This window comes from Pelobates fuscus, chromosome 1 (assembly GCF_036172605.1).
Source record: "Pelobates fuscus isolate aPelFus1 chromosome 1, aPelFus1.pri, whole genome shotgun sequence".
Lineage (NCBI taxonomy): Eukaryota > Metazoa > Chordata > Amphibia > Anura > Pelobatidae > Pelobates > Pelobates fuscus.
This window is the reverse complement of record NC_086317.1, coordinates 316369422-316393266: the sequence shown is the minus strand read 5'-3', so window position 1 is coordinate 316393266 and position 23845 is coordinate 316369422. Positions and strand designations below refer to the sequence as shown.

The 23845-nt window shown below is 40.6% G+C and overlaps 1 protein-coding gene across 2 annotated transcripts in view; it reads left to right on the top strand.

The window, feature by feature from the left end:
• The window catches only part of GABRB3 (gamma-aminobutyric acid type A receptor subunit beta3), a 492675-nt gene that overhangs the window by 446037 nt on the left and 22793 nt on the right, over window positions 1-23845 (top strand). For both annotated transcript variants that reach the window (XM_063459171.1, XM_063459180.1), the window contains one exon: window positions 11498-11635. In XM_063459171.1, coding sequence (XP_063315241.1) covers window positions 11498-11635 — 138 coding nt within the window. The remainder of the gene's footprint in view (window positions 1-11497; window positions 11636-23845) is intronic.

The following is a 23845-nucleotide window of genomic DNA, read 5'->3' as shown; positions in this document are numbered from 1 at the left end:
CAAGGTTACACATGATAAAAAAAACCTTGGAGTGACGGTATTACCATTTTTGTGTGTATATATATATATATATATATATATATATTTGTGCTCGGAATTTATCTAATACGTAATGGAATGTAGAAGGAGACGCAAAGTTGGTTGAGGTGTGCCGAAACCAATGTACGAGTAGGCCTGTAAAAGAGGGCCCACAAAGGTGAATTGTTAATATAGATGGGTGTAGGTGGGTGGGGACAAACAGCTTGCACAACAAAGGTAAGTAGGGGGGAGGGTTTAAATAGGATCATAACTCCTCCCCCAAATTCAGGCCAAATGGCCTTCCAACTTGTACTCGGAATTTATCTAATACGTAATGGAATGTAGAAGGAGAAGCAAAGTTGGTTGAGGTGTGCCGAAACCAACGTACAAGTAGGCCTGTAAAAGAGGGCAAACAGAGGATTCAAAGAAAACACACTTTATTGCAAGTTTATACGGCTTGTGTACTGAAAGCTAGTAAGGAGCTTTTACTCTGGTTGAGGTATATATGTAACTAAGCTGAGGATTTCCTGTGTGGACTGGGGTGTAAGAGCTTGAAACCGCTGATGCAGCACTTCTGCGAAAAAGAGAGACCAGCGAAGGAAGCCATGATGTAGCTTACCTTAATGGAATGTTTAGACATGAAGTAATGAGTTAGTACTGATAGATAGTGTGTGGCTGACCTTGGATACGTAAAACGGAGTGACAGCATAGGAGGTATAAATAAGATGCTTGATATGTAGGTTTAGAGGAAAAGGCAAAAAGTACAATAGTTTAAAAAAGTCTTGAATCAAGCAAACTCTACTTGTGACATGGAACAATATACAAAGCCCTGGCGTGAGTGATAGAGTAGTCGTGAAACTGCGTGAAGCGTGCGTATCTGTATGAGGTGTAACTGTGTGCTTAGTCCAAGATTATCTCATGAAAAGGTTGTATCCTGGATGGTATGTAGTAGGTCATATGGACACCTTAAACTGAGCGTGAAAGAGCTTCAGCGGCTGTGTTGTGGACACCAGGAATGTAAAAGCAGACTAAAAAGAGCGGAGAGGTTGCTGCCAGCCAAGTCAGCCTGTGAAAATAGCCACAAAATGGTTAGCGAGGATGGCCGCCCGAACGTAGGCCAGGTGTCATAGTGAAGGGTGAATAGATAGTAGATTAAAGGTGTTGGATAAGTCCATCTTGCTCAACCAAGCCTTACTACTTGCTAAGTGATGATCGATTTGCGTAGTGCAGTGAGAACCCCATAGCGGGAATGAGGGAGTTTGATGCTGGGAATGGATGTAGAGTGCGGTACAGAAGAGGTCTATGATCAGACGTATTATAGGGTATATTGAATTTCTACATCGATGGGAATGGTACACCAAGATGAGAAGTGTGAAGACTGTAAGGAGGTGATCGTGAACCCAGCGTATGACTGCTGTGGATAGAAGGTGGTCCACCGTAAGAGGGTCAATGGGTGCAGATAATAGGTTAGGGCATACGAGTGTACCTGTGGGAATGGCGATTGTAAGGACATGAAGGGGTGCTGCCCTGCAACAGCACTGTCCCTTTAAATGTGGGAACCAACTTAGCAGAGAAATAATGCAAGGACACGATGAATGCAATCAAGAAAATGTATTAAAGAAAACCAAAGGATATTATATACAAAACAAAATATGTACAATGCCACAAATATATATATAAATATATACAAGAAATCAATATAAATACAATAGAGCAGGCAGAGTGCATGTGATAGTCCTTAGGCAAAAGTAAAGGCCTTAGGCAGGATAGTGCAGCCACCACAGAATATAAGTGGGGCACAGATCCTAAGCCACCAAGCACTAAATAAAAGACACCAAGGAGCAAAGCCCAAAGCAGGTCACACGAAAATAAGGCAGCAAGGTCAGAATCACTGGAAATGGAGTATAGGCAGGAACACTGCAAGCAAACACTGGAACGGGATGCACATGACACAGGACCAGGCAGAGACGAGAACACAGGACCATAAGGACATCGGAACAGGAACACAGGATCAGGATACACAGGATACAAGACACAGGAGCAAGGAGTCAGAATCACGGGAACCAGGAGACAGCAGGTACAGGATGAAGGATAAAGGATAATTATCTGACAGGGAGTGAGGGGAGAAACCAGAATATATAGGTGCTAAACAAGGGCCAGGTGTAGTGCTTAACGAAAAGAAATGAGAAACAGTGCCAAACAGAAACAGTGGTGAGCGTGAGTACTGCACGAGGGCATATTAACTAAGGAGTGTCGTGACAGCGATAAGGCCAGTGTGAACCCCTGTGAGAAAGCCGGCACCAGAATCTACCAGGTGCCTAGCTGGGTGTAAATGCAGATAGTATATTAGGATAACAATGTTAACCTTAGTTGGGCATATCTTAGGTGACAGATGGGCTGCGTATGTGGACTAGGTGTAGGTTCTGCAGCAGATGTGCAAAACCCTGCATGTAGTGAAATAGCATACCCAGGATTAAAGTCATGGTGCACCCGAGCCTTCCCCAGAAATGAAATGGTCAGCCCAGCTTGTCCCTCTGGCCACCTCCCTGACTAGTGTGTGGGTTGAAGGGGTGGTGAGAAGTGGAAGTAGCTGTCTCTATGCGAGAGGAAATGATAAACAGAGGAATGGAAAGCTTGGTTAAGTCATGGGTGTCACTCTTTGGAGTACTGAAATGTCGCCAAGAATATAACCTTTGTACTGTAGGGAGGCTTGTGAAATTAAGTAGTGATGTTAGTTTAATGTCCTTTCCATCGAGAATTACTTTCTCCATGGAAATTGGAACAGGGTGGGCCGGTGAGACGTATGGAGTAGTGATAGTGGGTGGTGGGGGACAGGGAGGGAAATGAGGGGTAAGCCAGATTGTATGACCGAGATCGCCAGGTGAGCGCCTGCCGGGCTTAACAAGACACCTGGTGTGGCTATAGCTGATTCCATTTATCAGCCTGTTAATCATTTGGAGGCTGGCCAGGATAGCGACTGGGGTCTCCTGATTGGAATCTGAGGAGAAACCTGACGGCCCTTGTGAGCTAGAGCCGGGCCTGGGAACATTGGTCTGAGCCGTTGTGAGCCAGTGTAGTTCTGCCTTACTGGCAGTGGCTGGGGAGGGGATACCCCTGTGTCAGAGCTCTGCTGATATTTTTTGGAATCTACCAGAATCCCAGGTAACTGAGGGTAGAAGGGGTGAGGGTTTCCTATGGAGACCCTGGCCAGACTGGCATGCTGGGTATTTCATCCAACAGGAGACCGATTATCGGGATGGATACTTATGACATTCTGAAAAAGAAATAATGATTTGGATAAGTAATGTGTCTTAGAGGTATGGATGAGACCTTTGGAGAACTGGCCTGCTAGCTAGTGCCGAAGCATAGAATTTAACTAGTACCAAGTGACAGGTGAGGCCCTGCTAGTGACAAGTGGCGGAGAGAGGCTCTACCTATGATTTGGGCCGAGGGGATTTTGTGGCCACTTGAACGAGGTGGCAGGATGTCGGCCTCTCGGTGACCGTAAGAGATTCAAAACGTGTGGCCGTGACATGGGAAGCCCTAACTGTAGCCCTAAAGAAGGTGGCTAACTATGATTTGGTCGTGGGGCTGAACCTCCGTGTTGAGGTGGGGTGTAGAACTCATGGGACCGTAGTATTACTTAGGATAGCTAAGGCCAGTGCCTAACCCGCAATGCCAGTTCTCTAGCCTAATGGGGCTTGTCTCTTGGAATGGTGTGATGTAACGTATGTAGATACTTAACCTTGAGTGTTTGTCCTCTTTATTTGGGCAACGCGCCGGAAGATTACAATATATTCTTGCATCTGCAGGAAACGGGCCCGGTCCGGGAAACTTTAGGGAGAAAAAGATGACTAGTGGGCCTGAGGCATGCCACTAATATAATGAGTGTAAAAATGTTGAACGTATGAGAAGGTGTGTATCAGAGATACTGTAACGTACGAACGTGGGTAAGCTGAGGGACCTGAACGTTGGTCTGTAAATTAGAGACAATCCCCTGGGTTCCCATAAATGTGAATTTTTTGAATGATATGAAGGCAAAGTGGGCCTTAAGGAGAAACTTAATCGTAGTGAGTAAGATTACCAATACCTGATACTGCAATGCAGGGAACCAGGTAGTCTGTAGGTTGTTGATGGCGTAGGACTTGGTGGAAATGACACAGGTCTAAGTAATGATATGCAGAAATAAATGACAAAACATGTACCGTTAAATATAGTAGTAATATGGTGGATTATGATTATGATATTTTTTTTGACATTTTGTGAGGAATCTTAGCCCAGGTACGTTTTGAAGTGTAGAGCCCACTTTGGCAGGTGGGGGGTTTTATGAGGCCGTGGAGGCTGAATGAGGCCTCAAGGGAAAACGTAAAAATAGTAAACCTTCTTACCTGTTACCGAAATGCAGGATACTGGGTACCTCTTCTTGGAGCTCTGTTTGAAGAAAAGTATAAGTAGTGGCAAGGTGGTGTAGGTTTGTGTGTTTGATGTTTTAAATGCCGTGAGGAAACTCAGAACTGGCCTGTTAGAAGTTTTAGAACCCACTTTGGGAGGTGGGGAGACTGAATGAGGTCGTGGAGGCTGAATGAGACCTCGAGGGAAAAAGAGATCTGATAAACCTACTTACCTGATACAGTAATACAGGGTACTGGGATACAGCTTCTTGAAGGCTGATTGGAGGAAAGTGGAGGTGTATTATATACGTAAATTATAAAAGAAAGAGTCAAACTGTGCCTTTAAGAAGATTACCCTGTGAAAAATAGATGTCCCACAAAAAACACATATATTTCATCCAGTGGTGACTTTAAGGGCCATATAATAAACTTAACATTATATAGGAAAAAAATGTATGTGAGTGCTTAATATATATAAGTATAAGTAGAGACATAACTATATATTTTACAGTAGATTAGTAAATTTAAAACACTGTAGCCCCTTTCGTTCAGTTAACCGAATTAACAGGAGTATTATAAATAGAAAGAACCCCCGCATTAGGTAAATGGAACACATGAAAGGATTTAAATGAAAGCCAATTGAATAATCAGCTGCAGGCTGTAACGTGTAAATAAATGAAAGGTTATATGAGAAAGCCGTTTGAACGTGTTCGGCTGAACGAACGTACGAAAGAACAGACGAATGTAGGGTAAGTGTGCATGTACGGTACATAGAATTAAACGAAAGTAAATGAAAGTGTGTGTATTCCGCGTTTGGCTGTTAGCCGCACAAACGTGGAAGTACACGAACAGCGTAACAGCACGATTAGGTAAGTAATGAAGGGAGCCTATCCCCGCGTTTTTAGGCTCGAGCGTGGGAAATAGCCGAACGCTATTTCTCACGTTATACTTACGTGAACTTGCCGGTCTCGTGACCGGAAGCCGGGTAGCGAGTAGGGAAGTCGGGTAGAAGCTCGGAATGTATCTAATACGTAATGGAATGTAGAAGGAGACGCAAAGTTGGTTGAGGTGTGCCGAAACCAATGTACGAGTAGGCCTGTAAAAGAGGGCCCATAAAGGTGAATTGTTAATATAGATGGGTGTAGGTGGGTGGGGACAAACAGCTTGCACAACAAAGGTAAGTAGGGGGGTAGGGTTTAAATAGGATCATAACTCCTCCCACAAATTCAGGCCAAATGGCATTCCAACACACATACATATGTATTAAGGCCTTTTGGCCTGTAATTGTGGGAGGGGCGTATGACTCACCTTCTACCTACTTAAGGGACACCCCTTACCTGGCTCCATACCGTCCGAGGTCAGCGCTGCATCCTGAATCCACTTCCGGTTCACGGACGGCGCCATCTTGTTTTCGGAAACTCCGCGTTTTTCTTCAGTGTCAGCTGTGTCCAGGAACTCCTTGCAGGTCTTTCCACGGCCAGCCACGCACAAAAAAACGGTCTTCGTCGCTGATCGAGTCCTCAGGACTTCTCAATCGTAAGTCCGTCGCCCGGATAACTTCCCACGGCGTCGCAATCATTTTCAGCCTTACTTTACGGCCACACGCTTTACGGCCAAAGTCTCAGGCTTTTTTAACCCTCTGGTTGCCGGAAAATTTGCACTAAGTATGTAGTATTCATGTGCTTTACTTTTCACTCTTGTTATTTTCAGTTGGTTGCTATATTTTCAGTTTTAATACCTGGTAGTAGGTTATTGTGTATATATATATATATATATTTATTTATTTATTTATTTATTTATTTATTTATTTTTTTCCCTCTCCTATACAGATTTTAGTTCATTAAGTATTACAGTCTGGGTATCATATACATATAACGATTATAGCATGTTTTTTTATCAATTATGCTTTCACATCAATTATACTTAGGTTAGGACTCTATGTATTTTTAGATAATAATATATTAATTACTGGTATATACATAGTTTTTTTTTTTTTTTTTTTTTTTTTTTTTTGCTTAAACAAACTTTACATTATTTATGTATCCTCCATCTGCACCTAGAGAATTTGTTTTACACATACGGTTTGTTTTTTCTCTCTCTCCCGGTGTAAACACACCATGTACACTTTTCATTACATGGCACGTGTCATATGCTGACTTTTTCTTTATGTACTCAAATTACATACACAAGAACTCGGTCGTAAATTATTTCATGTACTTTCGGGTAAGCTTAATTATAGTCTTTTATTAAGTACCTCTGTATATATATTTTCATCTTGATACTTCATCTATTTTATACATACATACACACACACACACAGACTATATTTTATATACATATGATGTTTAAAGCATATCCTCCCTATTCATGTGTTATAAAATTATACTTAAGTGAGGGCTCAGGATATATTATTAAATTGGGATATATTAGTATAACATCCTGTTATAACAACAGTTATGGTTAGCCTACATTACGGCTCCTTTTTCTGTCATGCTCGTACAACATACCACAAGCTCAAGGACACGGTCCTATTTTCTAAGAGTATAATGGAGATATGATGTTATTACAACCATGTACACTACGATTACATGGCACTAACTATTCAGGCCATTTCTCATCATACTCATACGAATTACCACGAGTATATAAGAACACGGTCCTACCTTCCACAGAGGGTTTCGGGTTGAATCACACGCATTGGTTCAACCACTCATACGTCACAACATTTTCTGCATAGATTGCCATTTCACATAATTTCACATGGCATTTACAAACTCAGGCCTTTTCTTGACACACTCAGACGACGTAACACGAGTATTCAAGAACACGGCATATACGTCTCACAAGACTTTTGGTTTTGAATCACACGTTCTGGTTCATACATTCATACGTCACTTTACAGCACATTTATGATTCTGCATATTGTCATTTTCACATTAAAAAGTCCCTTACATTCCCAGATCAGTTTAGTGACATGCATATCATCTGATCACCTTCCATATATACACATTACACGGCCAATCCCCTGCTGCCAGGTATCGGACTCAGCGTAACGCTTGTCACCAAGCATGGGCAGTCATGTCACTATCCTACTCATAAACTTTTTACACCTCCCACACATACTGCTAGAAGCCCTAATCCCAGCCTATACAGATTACACAGGTCTCACGGGATCCATTCTCACTCTATCCCTTTTTAGGTTTATCCAGGTTTTCATACCTGTCGATTCTCAAAACTTTACACATACTACCAGGTACGTAAGCCTGCTCACGTTGTAGTTCACATATGTTTCATTCTTCTAGGCCATAGAGTACTGGCAAGTTAGGGGTATAGGCCCAAATAGGTATCTCCCTTCTTGGCATTTCTGCCTATCGTTTAGTGGTCCGCGAGGCCAACACCCCGCCTCCAAGTTTCGGAGGCAAACGCCATCGGGCCACACGTGAGTTAGCCGCCTCGCAATATTTATAGAGAGGGCCTCACCTGTCACTCCCTCCCCCTGTTTTCTTTTACTATCACCGAGAGGCCTACGATTCCTGCCACTACGACGGGTGGCCTCAATAACCCCTCGCGCCAACTCATAGACAGAGCCTCTCATAGCCACTTGGCAACTAGCAGGGCCTCACCTGTCACCAAAGAACAAGATTAATGGTTTCGCCTTACCCGGCATAATTAGCCTGCCAGTACATCCCCTACGATTTTTCCAAAAGTGTCTGGCACATTCTCACAGTACGGGACAAGGTCCAACTGGAGCAAGATTGATACAGTCATTTTTCTGCAGACACTTTGCAGGTCTGAGAACACCGGCCCGTGCATACTGCTCCTCCATGGCCATACTGCCAATTTTTGTCCTACCACTGCAAACGAACCTACTACCTCACAGGGCACTGGTTCCGCTGGTTCAGCAGAGGAAACGCCCAAAGATAAACTGGGTCGTCCTATCAAGTTTTTTGGGGAAATCCCAAATATGTAATAATTTCAATGTCTGTGCATGTAATTACAGTGGATGTAGGTTATTGCATATATGTTCAAACATGCTTTAGAGCACAGGCGAAAACTATGTGTCCATATAAAATGTACCCTAAGCATACTTAACGGATCTAAAGGGAAATCTTCCCACAAACAAGATTTATCATCGATCTGTCTGCACCTCACACCTCTGCCACACCGAGTCTGAACTCCCTTATCCCCTCGGAGGAATTTTCTCTTCACTACTTCACCATAGATCACGCCATTACGGCTATCATGCAGGCAGGTGTCGGAGCACGGCTCAGCAAGACTGACATAACACATGCTTTCAAATTATTGCCTATCCACCCTACACTATGGCACCTGCATGGCTTAAGTGGGCCGGGCACTACTACTTTTTCTCACGTTTAACGTTTGGTTCAAAAGTAGTCCGGCCATTTTCGACGTATCCGCCGAAACACTATGCTGGTTATTGTTACATGTAGCCAGATGCCCTACAGTTATACACTACTGGATTTCTTACTGATCGCAGAGAATATTTCTCCACCCAGTAGCCGCATAGAAACCATTAGTCTTTTTAAACAGGTGGGCGTCCCAGTTTCCCCCACCAAAACCGAAGGACCAGATACAGTTATCACTTTCCTAGGAATCATACTAGACTCAGCCACAGCCAGCAAGCCAGCCTGCCACACACCAAGATAGAGAACATTCTTACCAACATCAACCTTTACTTACACCTCGGTACTTGCAACCGCAAGAATTACAATCTCTACTTGGGTCACTAAATTTTGCCATGCGCATTATACCCCAAGGCCGGGCTTTCATCTCACGACTCCTAAACATGTTTTCCACTGTTTAGCATGATGCACACAGGTTACCCCTGGATACCCAGGCCACGGCAGACCTACTTATGTGGAGAAACTTTTAACCACCTGGAATAGGAAAAGCATGTTCCCCCCTGAATTGTCTGACTCTTCACCCACCCTCTGGTCAGACGCGGGTCTACCACAGGTTTCGCAGTAATTTATGGGAATAAATGGCTTTGGGGTAGTTGGCCTCCAGAGGTTCAAGACCTGGAGAGTTTTTCAACTACTTCAGCTCTATTTGAGATATATCCCATTGTGGCAGCTGCCGTGACATGGGGGCATCTATGGGCAGGTTCATCAGTACGTTGCTACTCAGACAACCAAGCAACGTACCACATCATAAACAAAGGTCGATCCAAATCACTGACCATTATGAGGTTCTTGAGGAAACTCACCTGGCTGGCCGCGTGTCACAATTTCTTCTTGTTTTGTGTGCATGTCCCAGGTGTATGCAACACGGCTGCTGACCATTTGTCTCGTTTCAATTTACAGGCTTTTCGACATACTTCCGTCAGCTGCACGCACAGCCACGACCACTCCACCTTTCCACCAACTAGTCATGGACTAGACGCTATAATGCAACATAGCAGGACATTGTCACAATTAGCGCTATCCGCCAATACCCGGAAGACCTATGACAGGGCTTTCCTTCTATTCAAAAGATTTCTGTCATCACACAATATCGCACAACCTTTCATTATGACATCCTTGTTGGGTTTTGCTTCCTTTTTGCCACCTCAAACTCATATTACCATACAACACAATCAGCTATATCCAACAGGCATACAACATCACATGTTAACATTACAACCAAACAACACAAGTTTCATGTCCTCCTACCAGATCAAAATATCCTTAGGGGTATTCAGAGATCCGAACCCCCACGTACTACGCAAAGGCTACCCATAGACGTCAATATTTTCAAAGATCTACCCACTACTAGATTTAAAACCCTTTGCCAACACATACCTTAGTATTAAAACCGCCATCTATATGGCTTTTTATGGGTTTTAAGACCAAGAGAATTTACCGCCATCTACACAACCCAGTCCACTCACATTCTGCTTCACTCACACTTAACAAAACACATGGATTACTATATCTTGCCTCTGCATCACTCCAAAACCAATCAACACGCACCTCCGGTAGAGGTTAGATACTATCTTACCCACAACGAGTGGTGCCCCGTCACATTACTGGACACATATACCCAGGTTTTACAAGCATCACCATCTCAACCACTTTTGTCTACAAGGTTCGGTACTCACTACCACCACCTTCATGACCCACGTCAGGTCATTACTTACACAACTAGGCCTAAAAGCAAATAACTATTCGGGCCACTCCTTCCGCATAGGAGCAGCCACTACAGCGCTGGAAGTCCTCTGCATACTCTAGATACACACCTAACCCAGTACAAGAAGTTAGAAATGCCTTTCAAGATATGTCTGGTTAAAGTATGTATATTGCTCGTTTCATAATAAATTTTGATTTTCTACTTTTGCCCTCTTTATTTACAGGTCTACCTCATCGTCGGTTCCGGCACACCACAACCGACTTGCTCTTGTAATACCATCCCACACCTAACAGTGTTTGTATCTTCTGTACTATCAGGAGCCCTTAACACAAGTATTAAGGCCTTTTGGCCTGTAATTGTGGGAGGGGCGTATGACTCACCTTCTACCTACTTAAGGGACACCCCTTACCTGGCTCCATACCGTCCGAGGTCAGCGCTGCATCACCCTCCCACCCACTCCTCTTTATCAACTCCTTTTTCTTACATTTCTTCTTGGTGGGCCCTCTTTATTTACAGGTCTACCTCATCGTCGGTTCCGGCACACCACAACCGACTTGCTCTTGTAATACCATCCCACACCTAACAGTGTTTGTATCTTCTGTACTATCAGGAGCCCTTAACACAAATATATATATATATATATATATATATATATATATATATACATTGTGTTATGTATATATTTTGCAGTACACTGGACAATTTCCATGCTCTGTATAAGTATTACGTTTAGCTAAAATAGCGACAAAAGAGTAGTTGTACATTAATTTAATGAAATTATATGATGATTTGCTCAATATGAATAAAGTATATTAATAGCCTCTGAAAACAGTGCTGAAAAATTGTTTTTAGTGTGCTCTGTTTTTCATTTCTTTGTTAATGTACATAAGCAGCTTCAATATTTGTGCTTATAGTTAAAGTGCAACCATGTTGTATGTTTTCCTGCTCTTCTCTTGCAGATGGATACACAACAGATGACATTCAGTTTTACTGGCGAGGGGGAGAAAAGGCTGTCACTGGAGTAGAGAGGATTGAACTTCCTCAGTTTTCCATAATGGATCACAGACTTGTGTCAAGAAACGTTGCATTTGCCACAGGTAATTTAACTAATAAACCATGAAGCAAATTAATGTAAAATAAATATGTTAAATACATGAAAAACAAATGTATCTTTAATGATCTGTCTGTCTGTCTGTCTGTCTGTCTGTCTGTCTGTCTCTCTCTATCACCTGTTAATAGCAGAGACTGGTAAAGCAATGCTCTAATTGTTTAAACTAAAATGTCAAAAAAAGCAATAAAGCAAACTAGACATCCATTCAATCCAGACAGGGGCTGACTAACATTTCTACCCTTACCTTCTTTTGGTGTTGGTGCTGTGGGGCCAGCACAGACAAGGATAGACCGGAAAAATACAGAGTAAAAAAAACTGTGACATTGCCCCCAGCTCCTCATCCTCTCTGTGCTCCTTAATAAAGAATTCATGAACTTAGAGGAAAGGAAACTATGTTTCCTTTACATACCGTATAGGAGAAGTCTGATCTTTTTAATCATTCCAAAGAAATGGCTTAAATTATAAATATTATAATGCACCAATGGGACATACAATACACATAATTGTCTGCTTTTTATTTAAAACATAACATTTGACCCGTATAGTTTCTCTGTATTCTCTGTCTGCACAATATACTCCTACTCTCCCAGGGAGAAAACTTTTTATTACACAGCATATGTGACCATGCAAAAACTGGAGCATATTGGAATGCTTCCCTCTCTTGGAGTCATGTATACATCTTCCTGTCAGTTGCTCTCTAACTTTAATGGTAACACACTGATCACTTTGTTTTGTTTCATGCTGTGTATTTACAGCATCACAGCAGTCTAGCTGTCTTACTGTGTTACAGAATAGAAAGATCCATCTACCTTTCAGATTTTCTCTGCCTCTGCTAGGTATAGAAACATGATACGTATTAAATTCCTCTTTTGCTTGTCATTATTTCTACATTCTGATTTATGTTATTAAAGTAATCATATATAAGAACTGTTTAGATATTGTTATTCTTTCATTTTTGATGAGTGTAGTGTGTTTTTAAAATAATAAGGTTTAATAAGCAATAGTAATAACAATAATAATAACAGAGCACATGTCTGAAAAATGCTTACATTGCAGTGGCAAAACTGCTAATAAAATATGGCAAACACAATAAAGTGCAAAATGTGACAAGTAGATATCAAACTGCTGTTGGACTACAGTTTGCTTAAATCTTCTGTAAAGAAAAGGTGGGAGTTGTACATACCATCAGGACCTTAATCAGAACTAGCTTGAGTGTACCAGGCCCATAGCAACCAGATATCTTAGCTACAGCGTGATGCAGGGAGGCGAAAACTCGGCAAGTCTTAATTATAAAAGCAGTATTAAATATAAGTCAGATGAAGACACCTCCCTGACTAGCAAACCTTTACTCTACCAAGAGGAAGCTTGTGTTCTGCATCTCCAGCACTTACACGAGGACCAGCTCACAATGAATGAGGTATTCAGATGTTCCAGAAAAGAAGTAGGTTTTACGGTGAAATTCACCACTTGAGGTGCAGGTCAGGTGGCGTGTCCACTGGAACAACAAGAAGCAAGATCACTGCTGCCACCAAACTACCAGATATGATGATAGCCTTTTCCTACCCAAAGTAAGCAAAATGGGTTAGGACCAGAAAATATTTATTGTCGATTACTACTGAAAATTGCGGGGCTGAAGACCCTTAATTACAACACACATCTGACAGCATATAGTCACCCCATACAGAGTCCCCCATGCACATCTTTCCCACTTACTGCAATCCTAATTGCACATACAGCCACCTCAAGCACACCACCACATATACAACCCACACATAACAAACACTTTGATTGCATATAAATAGTGACTGCCACCATTATACAATGCACATTACACACAACAAACAGTCTTCCCACACACAGTACTGCAATCAAGCTAAATTACACAAAGTGACAATCATCGCACACATAGTAGCAGACATTCACACAACCCACACAGCTTCCCCACTCACATATAACAAACACCATCCTGATACACATCTAACACCACAATCAGACGCCACACACATAAAACCCCCAAGCACCTTTTCCACCAGCACACAATATCACAAGCAATATATCTACAAACAGTGGCAGGCACCCACAAATCTAACGACCCAACAATCACAGCACACGTTACCTTCACACACACAACACCACAAGAAGCATATCCTCACACAGTGACATCTACTGCACACAAGACAGTCTAATGAAGGTTTATGCCACTTAACACTCAGTGATAGCAAACCCACATAAAACACACATCCTCCACACACACAACACACACAGCTTCTGTATTCAACACACTACCTCTCTACATACACAATACAAGCAGCCTCCCCATATATGCAACATATATTGATTCCCCAAATGCAAAACAACACAAGCAGCTACACAAAACACATACACAGACAATACATAGACAAAATAGCACCAGTAGTCTCCAACATGCATCTTCATACATACTGTATATGTAAACCCCCACACAAACATACTACAGACCCAATAAACACTTAGAATGGTGGTGGGGAAAATCTAATTATGATTAGAAAGAATTATTGAAGGGAAATAGACTAATGAAAGTGAGAAAAAAAAAAAGAGTCTGGCGGAAGAAGAAACTAAAGAAGTGAAAGAGTCTGTAAAAAGTGAATGAATCATATTTAATTTTCTATTGGCATATTTCTTGCTTTATCACCCATGTTGTTTAAATACTCCAAAATATCATTCCCGACACCCCTATTAGTGTCCCCCTATGCCAGTAGCATCATTAATACTTATAACCTGATTTTCTCCTACAGCAGATTACTAACTATTGTTTGATAAAAGCTGCTCTATTAATCAATTAATAACATAACATAAAGTTTAATATCTATCATGTGACAAAACCAGATACCTCAAGTCAAGACTTCTTTCTATATGTCTTCAAAGTACAAAAAATTAAATAAAAAAACTGTTGCAACGTATTTCTGTAGCCTTGGTCAATCATATCCAACAGAAGTCAGTTAGCTGTCCCCATTACACAATCACGCGGTGTGAAGCCCTTCTGAATATCCCAGTGTTTGTGGTGACATGTTCTTATGACTCAGCGGTTAATTTAATTGAAATAAAGTAGCCCAAACTAAAAATATTCCCTAAAAAGATACTTCAGTGTTTAGATGAAACCCCCATATATAGAACCCTAAGTGCAAATGTACTGCTAAAAAGAAATATTTTTGAACAAGAACTCTTTCCCTTAAATACAGGAGTGGGGTAGTCAGTTCACATATGTATGTAAAAGAGAAGAAAACACAATAGTGTAATAATGCTAAAAATACATTATGTGTAAAACGTGGAAATAAAAAATGCTTACAATGTATAGAGCTTTTACACGATATGGCTCTGAACATAAAAGCTACTGTGCCTTTTTGGTGGCCACAGTACTTCATCTGGAGAACAACCAATTCCTTCCTGTAAAGTTCATAAAATAGATATAAGAAAAGGACAGCAATATTGTGCAGTTTCTTAATAGCACATATAATTAAAATAGAATGTTTCTTAATATGCTCACCTTTACTTGGAGCCTATAAAAAGACTGGCTCCAAGTTTGTAGAAATATTGCCAAATACAGAGTGGCAAAGCCACTTTAGTTCCAACCCAAGAAGCAGAATACCAGGGCAGGAGCTACTTGTGGTGGAAGTATATGCATAAGCGTTTATTAGTTAAAAGTTAAAAACAACTAAAATAAAGTAAAAACTTTATTAAATAGATGTGTAGTCATATAAACATTTGAGACATGTTTAGCCCTTTGCTGGGCTTTTTCAATCTGTATTGCTGCACTCTTATGTTGTCCCTTCTAATGGAATGTGTGTTAATTCTAGACCAATTGAATGCTAGATTTCCATGGGGCAATGTGTGGCATGTAATAATGGAGGCAACATACACATCCTGCATTACTTGCGTCACCTCCAAATTTCACATATTTCTTGTCTACACAAAACGCTCCAATCGAAAGTTCCACCGAACGGAAATTATGTATCAGAGATTTTTCATAATTTCCGCAATTTGGAGGCACTCTGCAAAATGAATGCACCCATTCACTAGTGCGGATTACACTCTTTGGAACTAGAGTCCATAATCCTTTGGGATTTTAGCGCTCAATATTCACACATCATAAGTATACATAAAGAAAGGGGAAAAACAAATAAAACCATTTAGTATTAGATATTGTTATATATTATGTATATATTTCATTTTAAATAGGAGAGAAACATTCCAAAATAAAAAAGGGAAAAAGAGAAGTGACAAAATAAGTATTTTTAAAAGGCAAATTACAAAATCAGCAGACCAATTATAATGTTCAAGCTAATGCCCTCTCCCCAACTCCCACCCATGCTATGCAATATCAGTCAGAGTTGTATAATCCATAACAAAATCTATAAATATTATTGGAAAATGTTATATTATTTGTACTGCTTTGCAATTATACAATATTAAATTAATTACTTTTCAAACACCAATTAATATATAGAAATTGTGTTTTTTTTACTAAATTGAGGCAAAGTAAACAGTAAAACAATTAATTAAAATTAAGTTGTTATGACAGATCCATGGGATAGGTAATAAAAAAAATATATAATGTAAATAAAATGAAAGCAGAACTGCACAATTAAGTCTCTGCTGTAGCCATGCCTAATTGCAAACTATAAGACACCATTGGGATCCTAGAGCAATGCATTTGAACACAGACTCTGTAATATGATTAAAGACCTTTCTGGCACCAATCATATAGAAGGTTTTTTATGTCATGGTGCAATTAAGGTCACTTAGCATACTAAACAGAGTGCAGCATACAGGGATGGGGTAACATAGGGTCTGATGGAGCTGAAGCTCCAGGCCCATGCACATGGTATAGGCCCATTGATTAAAAAACAATTACTATTCTTCACCCGTATGGAAACATAAGAGGGATGTAGGGGAACAAAACATGTGTGGCATGGCTTACAGTGAAATTAGTTCAGGTAAAGCTGACTTTTCCCACTGTGCAAATGCTCTTTCTGATTCGGTCTCTCTAACACTGTAGCATGTCCCCTTTCTTTTACGCTCACTACATACACCTTTTCTCTGTCCCAGACTGCATACCAGGAGCTTCTGTCAGCTAGCAAGAAGGTAAGGAGATAAGTGAACAAGTTGAACAAGTGAGTTATAGGGGACAGTCCTTAGAAAGCATGGATTGAGCACATATTTAGAAGCATTTGCACCAAGATCAGGGCACTGCCTGCATAGTATGCCCTTAGTTTGCCAGCTCTCATGATTGGCATGCAGCCTGACATGCATTCATGCCAGGATGATCTTCCAATTCTTCAGGCAGGCCCGCACCCTTTGGGCAGTGCCGGTTACTTGATACGCATTAGTGGCCTACCCTTTTCCCCAACTTCCAATGTCCTGCTTTATCTGATGCTGCTGTCAGGGGATATGGATTTGCTTGAGAGATGAAAGCCAGAGATTAGATTGGGGATATAGCTGCAACCTGTGAGTTTCCCTATAGCACCACTTCCTTCAGCTACATGACTCTTAGGAGGTATGACTGTTTTAGTTTTTTTCTGTTATAAGATTTTGTAATTAGGCACATCATATTTGTCAGCACCAGGCCCAATGGGCACTTAATATGACTCTGGTAGCATATGTCGACTTTATGGCTGATAACAATTACATTCCGTTTGGATAATATTACCCAGGGGAAAATAGGATTGTTCTTGAACTAGCAATGATTTTTTTTTATCCCTTTAGGAAATAGCATTATTGGGCTATGTTGCCTTTTTCTTGATCAGCAGATATTGTCCACTGGAAATGCAGAACGTGATGAACTTTCTCTCTTTTTTATTTCCTATTCAGAATAATGAACTATGTAACAATATAATTAGAGGAGGTGAAATGAGTCAAAGATTTGCAAAGCGGGACATAATCATGCCAGCCGCAGTTAAAATACTACATAAGTCCTATAAGAATTGAAACTGATTTCTGTGAACTCATTTATATATTCAAGCACTGGTTGTGTGTTTTCATGAAGCACTAATCTAAGGAAGCATATGTGTGGATAATATTTGTTAACAAGAGCAATAACAAAATATTAGGTATCAGACTCTTTCCAAAGCATATACATGGATAAAATGTTGCTTTTATGGAAAAAATAAAATAAAAACATGTGTGCGAAACTGTACACTACCAAGGGATTTGCAAAAAACAAAATGACCTTCAGAATTCAATGGATTTTCTTTAGTGTTCTGAATAGTAATGTGTGAAATTATTAGTTATCAGTATGTATAGATAGCACACATGTCTAATAACAAATCTATTGTATAGGCATTGATTCTTATTTATAGGCAGGAAAAAACTGTTGCAGCAAAAGGACATTAAAAATCAAAACTGGAGGAAAGGGGGTGGGGTGGTGGGGGGGTCGGGGGGGGGGGGGGGGGGAGGCCTGACTGCCATGCTGAAAGGCAGAACTTGTAGTGAGCTCTGTGCAAAATCTCAGATGTTTGGTCTTTGATCGATGTTAAACCCGAGAGAAACACTCCTACCTGTGTTTGGTAATCTTGGAAAACCCTGGTGAAACATTTTTAAGCATTGTCCGACCTGGTTCACAGTCTAAACCCGACGCCTCTTTGCGGCCTACATGCAGGTGCAGTCCAGGAGAAGTGGACAATCTCCCCACTGATATCTCTGCCAGAGCACTTGGAGGTGGTAGGGGCTCCTATTCATCCCCCTGTCATTGATGGTTACCCAGTACCCACCCACTGGCCTGCTCTTTCCTAATCTGCGGTGAAATTGCGACCCAGCAGACACCTTGGTAACAAGAGGCCTACTGTACAGCCTGTGCGAATATGGCTAACTTTGCGCTTACCTCTACAACGCGAGGCTTGCTGGAAATGACCACCCCACAACTGGACAAAGTCTTTGCCAAATTCTGGAGGAAGCTTGAGCGCAGAATGAACCAGCCTATGGATAAAACAGAGAGAGATGGATCGCCACCTGACTTACCCCCTGCTCCTCGGCAAACCACACTCTGCTTGAAACAACAGGAGAACTCTTCATTACCACATCAGAAAAGTAGACAGACCCGACCTCCAGGTGCTCGCTTTACACCTAGGGTACCCATTGCCCACTACTGTAGTCCCACATTGAGGGCCCTTAGGGTATTTACCCCAATCTACACAAGATACCCTTGGAGAGACTATCATCTATTCGCCTGGGACTTTGTTCATAGTACCGTATGCCATCTGAACAGTGGGACTCGCATATGGGCTCTATTCACGGCCCCGGGGCCGGTGTGGTGGGACTTTGTTTGGCATTGAGGGCCAGAAGCTAAGCATGGGAATTGGATGACTTATCTACCATACCGTCATTGCAGGTGGTGAGTATAACAGCTTTCATTTCAGTTCTGGTTTACCTCCACATAGCTACCATTGGCATGGGTTACAGAGCTACCATCTTTTGGTTGTTTTTTAATCTTACTAATGATTACCTTTTTTCCTTTTCCATGTTTTGTTTTGTTTATTTCTCTCATGTGTATGTGCAGTATGTTATTTCTGTCATGTGTATGTGCAGGACAGTCAGACAGTTAGTAGTGATGGCATGCATACCTCTCTCATCTAAAGTTTAAACTACTCCTTCTGGCATTAGTCAGCCTGTGTATAGTGGAACTCTTTTATTGCAATTTCTTAGCCAGTGCTATGATTCAAGAAAGTAGGACATAATCTCTCACGTTCTATGTCCTATCCCAAAGTGCAGGATAGATAGTACTATGTCTTTTCATTTTCTTGATTCCAGTGCTTGAGATGCTGAAATCCCTATGTATACACAAAAAGTGCAGTCATGGGGGTGTGACCTGGCAACGCATGAAAGCAGACGGGTGAGCTGAAAACTCTCCCGTCCGATGGCAATACAGCCTGTTATACAGTGAGAAACTGGCGATTACTGCCCAAAAAGGATCACTACAAGCCCTATAATACAATGGCTAGGAAATCTACAAAAAGATCTAAGCAGAAAACTCTACAACTTTAACCAGCAACAGCGAGGCCTACCATCCAAGATGCCGTTGAGCGGCCTGACTTACCGGCCTCATGCTCGGACGTGAGTGATATCGCTCCTTCTGTCACACAACTGGCTAGCCCGGCCACAGACCTGTCGGTACAGCATATGCTCCAAGACCGTAAACACTCACTCCAAACTGAACTGCACAAGGTGTCCTCAGACACCAAATACGACATCCACACCATAGGCGAATGTAGAGTACAGGACTGAAGAAAAAGTGGAGGCTCACAATTCCCTGGTGGAAACTCACACCTCAATGGAAGCGAAGTTACAGAAAATGGAGGAAAAATTAGCTGACCATGAAGATAGGGGCCGGCGCAACAACATTAGGATCTGGGGGATCCCCGAGACAATTAAGCCCCAGGAGCTTGAACGGAATATGCAAATCTCTCAAGGCAATTTGTACCACCTTCATATGGGAAAAAACATAAACCTAGAATAGCATTCCGACTGTTACAAAACCCCACTAAACAAGGAGGAGTGGGCCTACCCAACATATGGCTTTATTATAAACCAACAATTTTGGCTTCAGGGGTCACACTGCATGCTCCGAGGGGCACCTTACAGTGGGCTGACATGGAGGGTTTTCAGACCAGGCGAGGCTCATTTCTAGACTATATGTGGATGCCTAAAAAACTGCGGAGGAGGAACTTCCCTCTTTTACCCACTACCGTTGCTACACTATGGATATGTGACAGCTTTCTTTCATCATTGGGGTGGCATACTCGATTCCATGCCAACGCACCATTGAAGGCCCTTCAAACAGTGTTTCCATAATTGTCATTAGAGGCATGGACAACTAAAGGTATCTCAAGGGTGAGAGATCTTAATGATAAGGGAGAACTAATGTCATTTCAGACACTACAGCACAGATACAACATCTCAGATCAGGTAACATTTGCGTTCATACAAATTAAGAGTGTACTTATCACACACACGACCACAGGTTCCAGATAGAATTACCCCACTTTTTCCTGATTGATAGATGCTGGACAGCACCTTTGAAACTTAAAACCCTCTCCCTGGGCTACAAGGTCTGACTGGAACTGCTGCTGAATTATAAACCGGCTTACAAAACACAATGGGAAGAGGAGTGTAAATGCTCACTCTCGGACCCAGACTGGCTCCACTCATTGACTAACCTTTCTAAATGGACGACTTGCTATTCACATATAGAGGCCCATAAAACACTAGTCTTTTCGGTGGTATCTAACCCCACAAAGACTCCACAAAATATATCCAAACGTCTCCCCCTGGTGTTGGAGATGCAGAACAGTAATCGTTACTTTTTTGTTGATTGCAAAACTAAAAACAATAAAAAAAACTTTGAACATTAAAAAAAAAAAGTGCAGTCACACTCTTGTGAATTATTGTATAAACACAAATGTTGTATATGTCATTAATAATCTTGTGCAATGTCTATGGAGCCATGTCTGTTGAACTATGCACATCAAAAATAAAGAATATAATTTTTTAAATATATATATATATCACCCATATTAGCCAATGCCAAATTTGGCCACATTTCCTATCACGTGTTGCCATATTGTCTCTGTGTTGTCAAGTTTTCCCCACATTGCTCCACCTGTTATTCATATTGCTCAAAATATATTTTTCCCGTATGTTATGAGACCCACACACTGCACACCATTGTACATTATTGAATTTCTTCTATTTCTGTTTTTACTTTGTAGATACAAAAAGTTTTTCTTTCATGTTAACAAAAAAATATATATATATATATTTTGGACTGATGTATTTTATATCTGTAAATAACCTGAGTATTATTAACAGATTTTGTTTTCAACAAAAATTATATGTATGTTTCATGATGATTTAATAGTGCATTGTTTTATTTAACTGATTATTTTTCTATTGTGCAAGCTGACTATACAAATATTTTGGTAATTGCAGAATTGTCAACTAATTTTAGATCTACTGAAAAGCCAAATTGGACTTTTTTGTTTATTGCTGGTTGCTGTAGCTGGTTAAAAACACTAACAAAACATTGTTAGTTTAATATAGCAGTTCTGTGTATAAAGTTTCACTGTTCAATTCTTTGCATTTGAGCAATTAAATCACTTTATTTATGCCAAATCATTCTCAAAGCACAGTATGTTTACTTGATCTCCTACTCTGTTTACTGTCCTTTAGTCGCACACAGGAAGCTGCTGCAGACTATAATAGGCAATTAACACAGCTTTCCCCCCCCCCCCCTAGAAAATGTGTAGGGAAGCTGTATCAGTCAAAGCTAGGGGAAGCACGGGTACATTAACAAAGGCATGCAATGCTTAAATTGCATTGAGGTGAGACTGCAGGGGCTCATCAAGCTTAATTTTTTTGGTGCTTAAAATATCCATTTAATCCTAAATTTCTCACTAATGTACAGAAGTTGTTACTAAGAATGATGTGTTGAGGTACTTGGAGTTTAGTGGCCACTATTATATTTAGCCAACCCAATAATTTTGAAAACATTTAGCTTTGAAACTGGAATTACTCCTTGTTGCATATGACCTGTAACTGAGAAAATGTGTAAAATCCTAGACATATGAGGTATTCACAAAATTTAACACAAATGGATGAATCTGTTTTCACATACTTTTCTCTAGTTGCACTAGTTGTCTGCAATTTATAGACAGCACAACTGTGAAACATAAATCTAAAAAAGGGGCAGTTTGTGGGAATAAAGTGCAAAAGACAGTGCAGGCTAGCCGCTCCAAAACAGAGATCACTCCCAATTCCAAAAACAATACAAATAGATATGTAGTATAGTTAAAAATCATATACTAATGAGGGCGCCACAATCACGAACATGGGAGTATAATTACCATGCGTGTAGGCAGATATAACCATATAAAGAGATAAAAAGATAAAACATATAGTGAAGTATTTAATAACACAGTAAAAAAATAGATACAAATTAGTACACTCACAAATGTAGTGGCACAAAAAATACATATATCTTAGTTGTGCTAGAAAGCTTGTCAGCCCCTCCTGGGCTAAGTTCCCTTTAAATGTAGTTCTGGCGTCAAAGTCTCCAGATGATCGATGGTCTTCTCCCAGATGAAATTTGAAGACAGTCAATCTGGCAGAGTTGAGCTGTTTGCGATCCATAAAATCTTTGTGGGGATGCTGGCAGCTTCGTTTCCGCTCAACGCTTTTCGTCCTATGGACTTTATCAAGAGCTGTATGTCCATTGTTCTTCCGGCTGTTTAAAAATCCCAGATTCGCACGGCTTTCATAAGTGCGCGCATGCACATTGCGTCAGACGTTCCCATACACGTCACCGCGCATGCGCGCACATCCAGCCTGGAACGTAAATAACTTAATTGGTAATTTACGCCGGAGGACACACTTCCGTATCAGACCTTCAGGTCTTACTGTGAAACATGTTTGCTTTTTCATAATTTTGTTTTTATTTTTTTAATTTTCCATGCAAAGTGAGGAAATATACGTATATTATATATGTTGGCTATAAAAAGAGAAATCAATGTGTCCTTTAAAAACTGTGTATACATTATGTATGAGAACTAACCATGTCAGGCAAAAATATGATTGCCTGAAAATATAGCTATAATATAGCTAGATTTTGTCCTCAAAGTACAAAGCAACTCTGGTCATGAATGGGTTAATATACAATTTGTGTTACAGTTAGTAAAATGTTTTTTTTTTTTATTATAATAATTAGCAGACCATCTGGTTGTAATGTCCCCATGAAACCAAAAAAATGTTTAATAATAAATTACTTTTGAAAATAGTATATGTAAATGATGCCAGGAATAACTTCTATGAGTTTTCCAAAAGACTCTGTGCTATTAAATATTTACCTGTCTTATATGTAATAGAAGAATAACACTATTCAGATTACATTCAATGCTTATAAATAAAGCATATGAGAAAGGTTACAGTAAACAGTGATCAGAAAAAAGCTCATATGTAAATTGCTCTCAGAAAAAAAAAAAACACTGTCATAAATGTGCACAAGAAAAAATGCCCACATGGCAAATTATTCACACTTAAAAATACCCATATGGAAAAATGGGCAGCGAGGAAAAATTACTACACGGAAAAAAACCTCAAAGAAAAATGGCCACAAGGAATAACTCGCACATATATTAATTTTCAAGTATAGGTGAATATGTAAGCATAA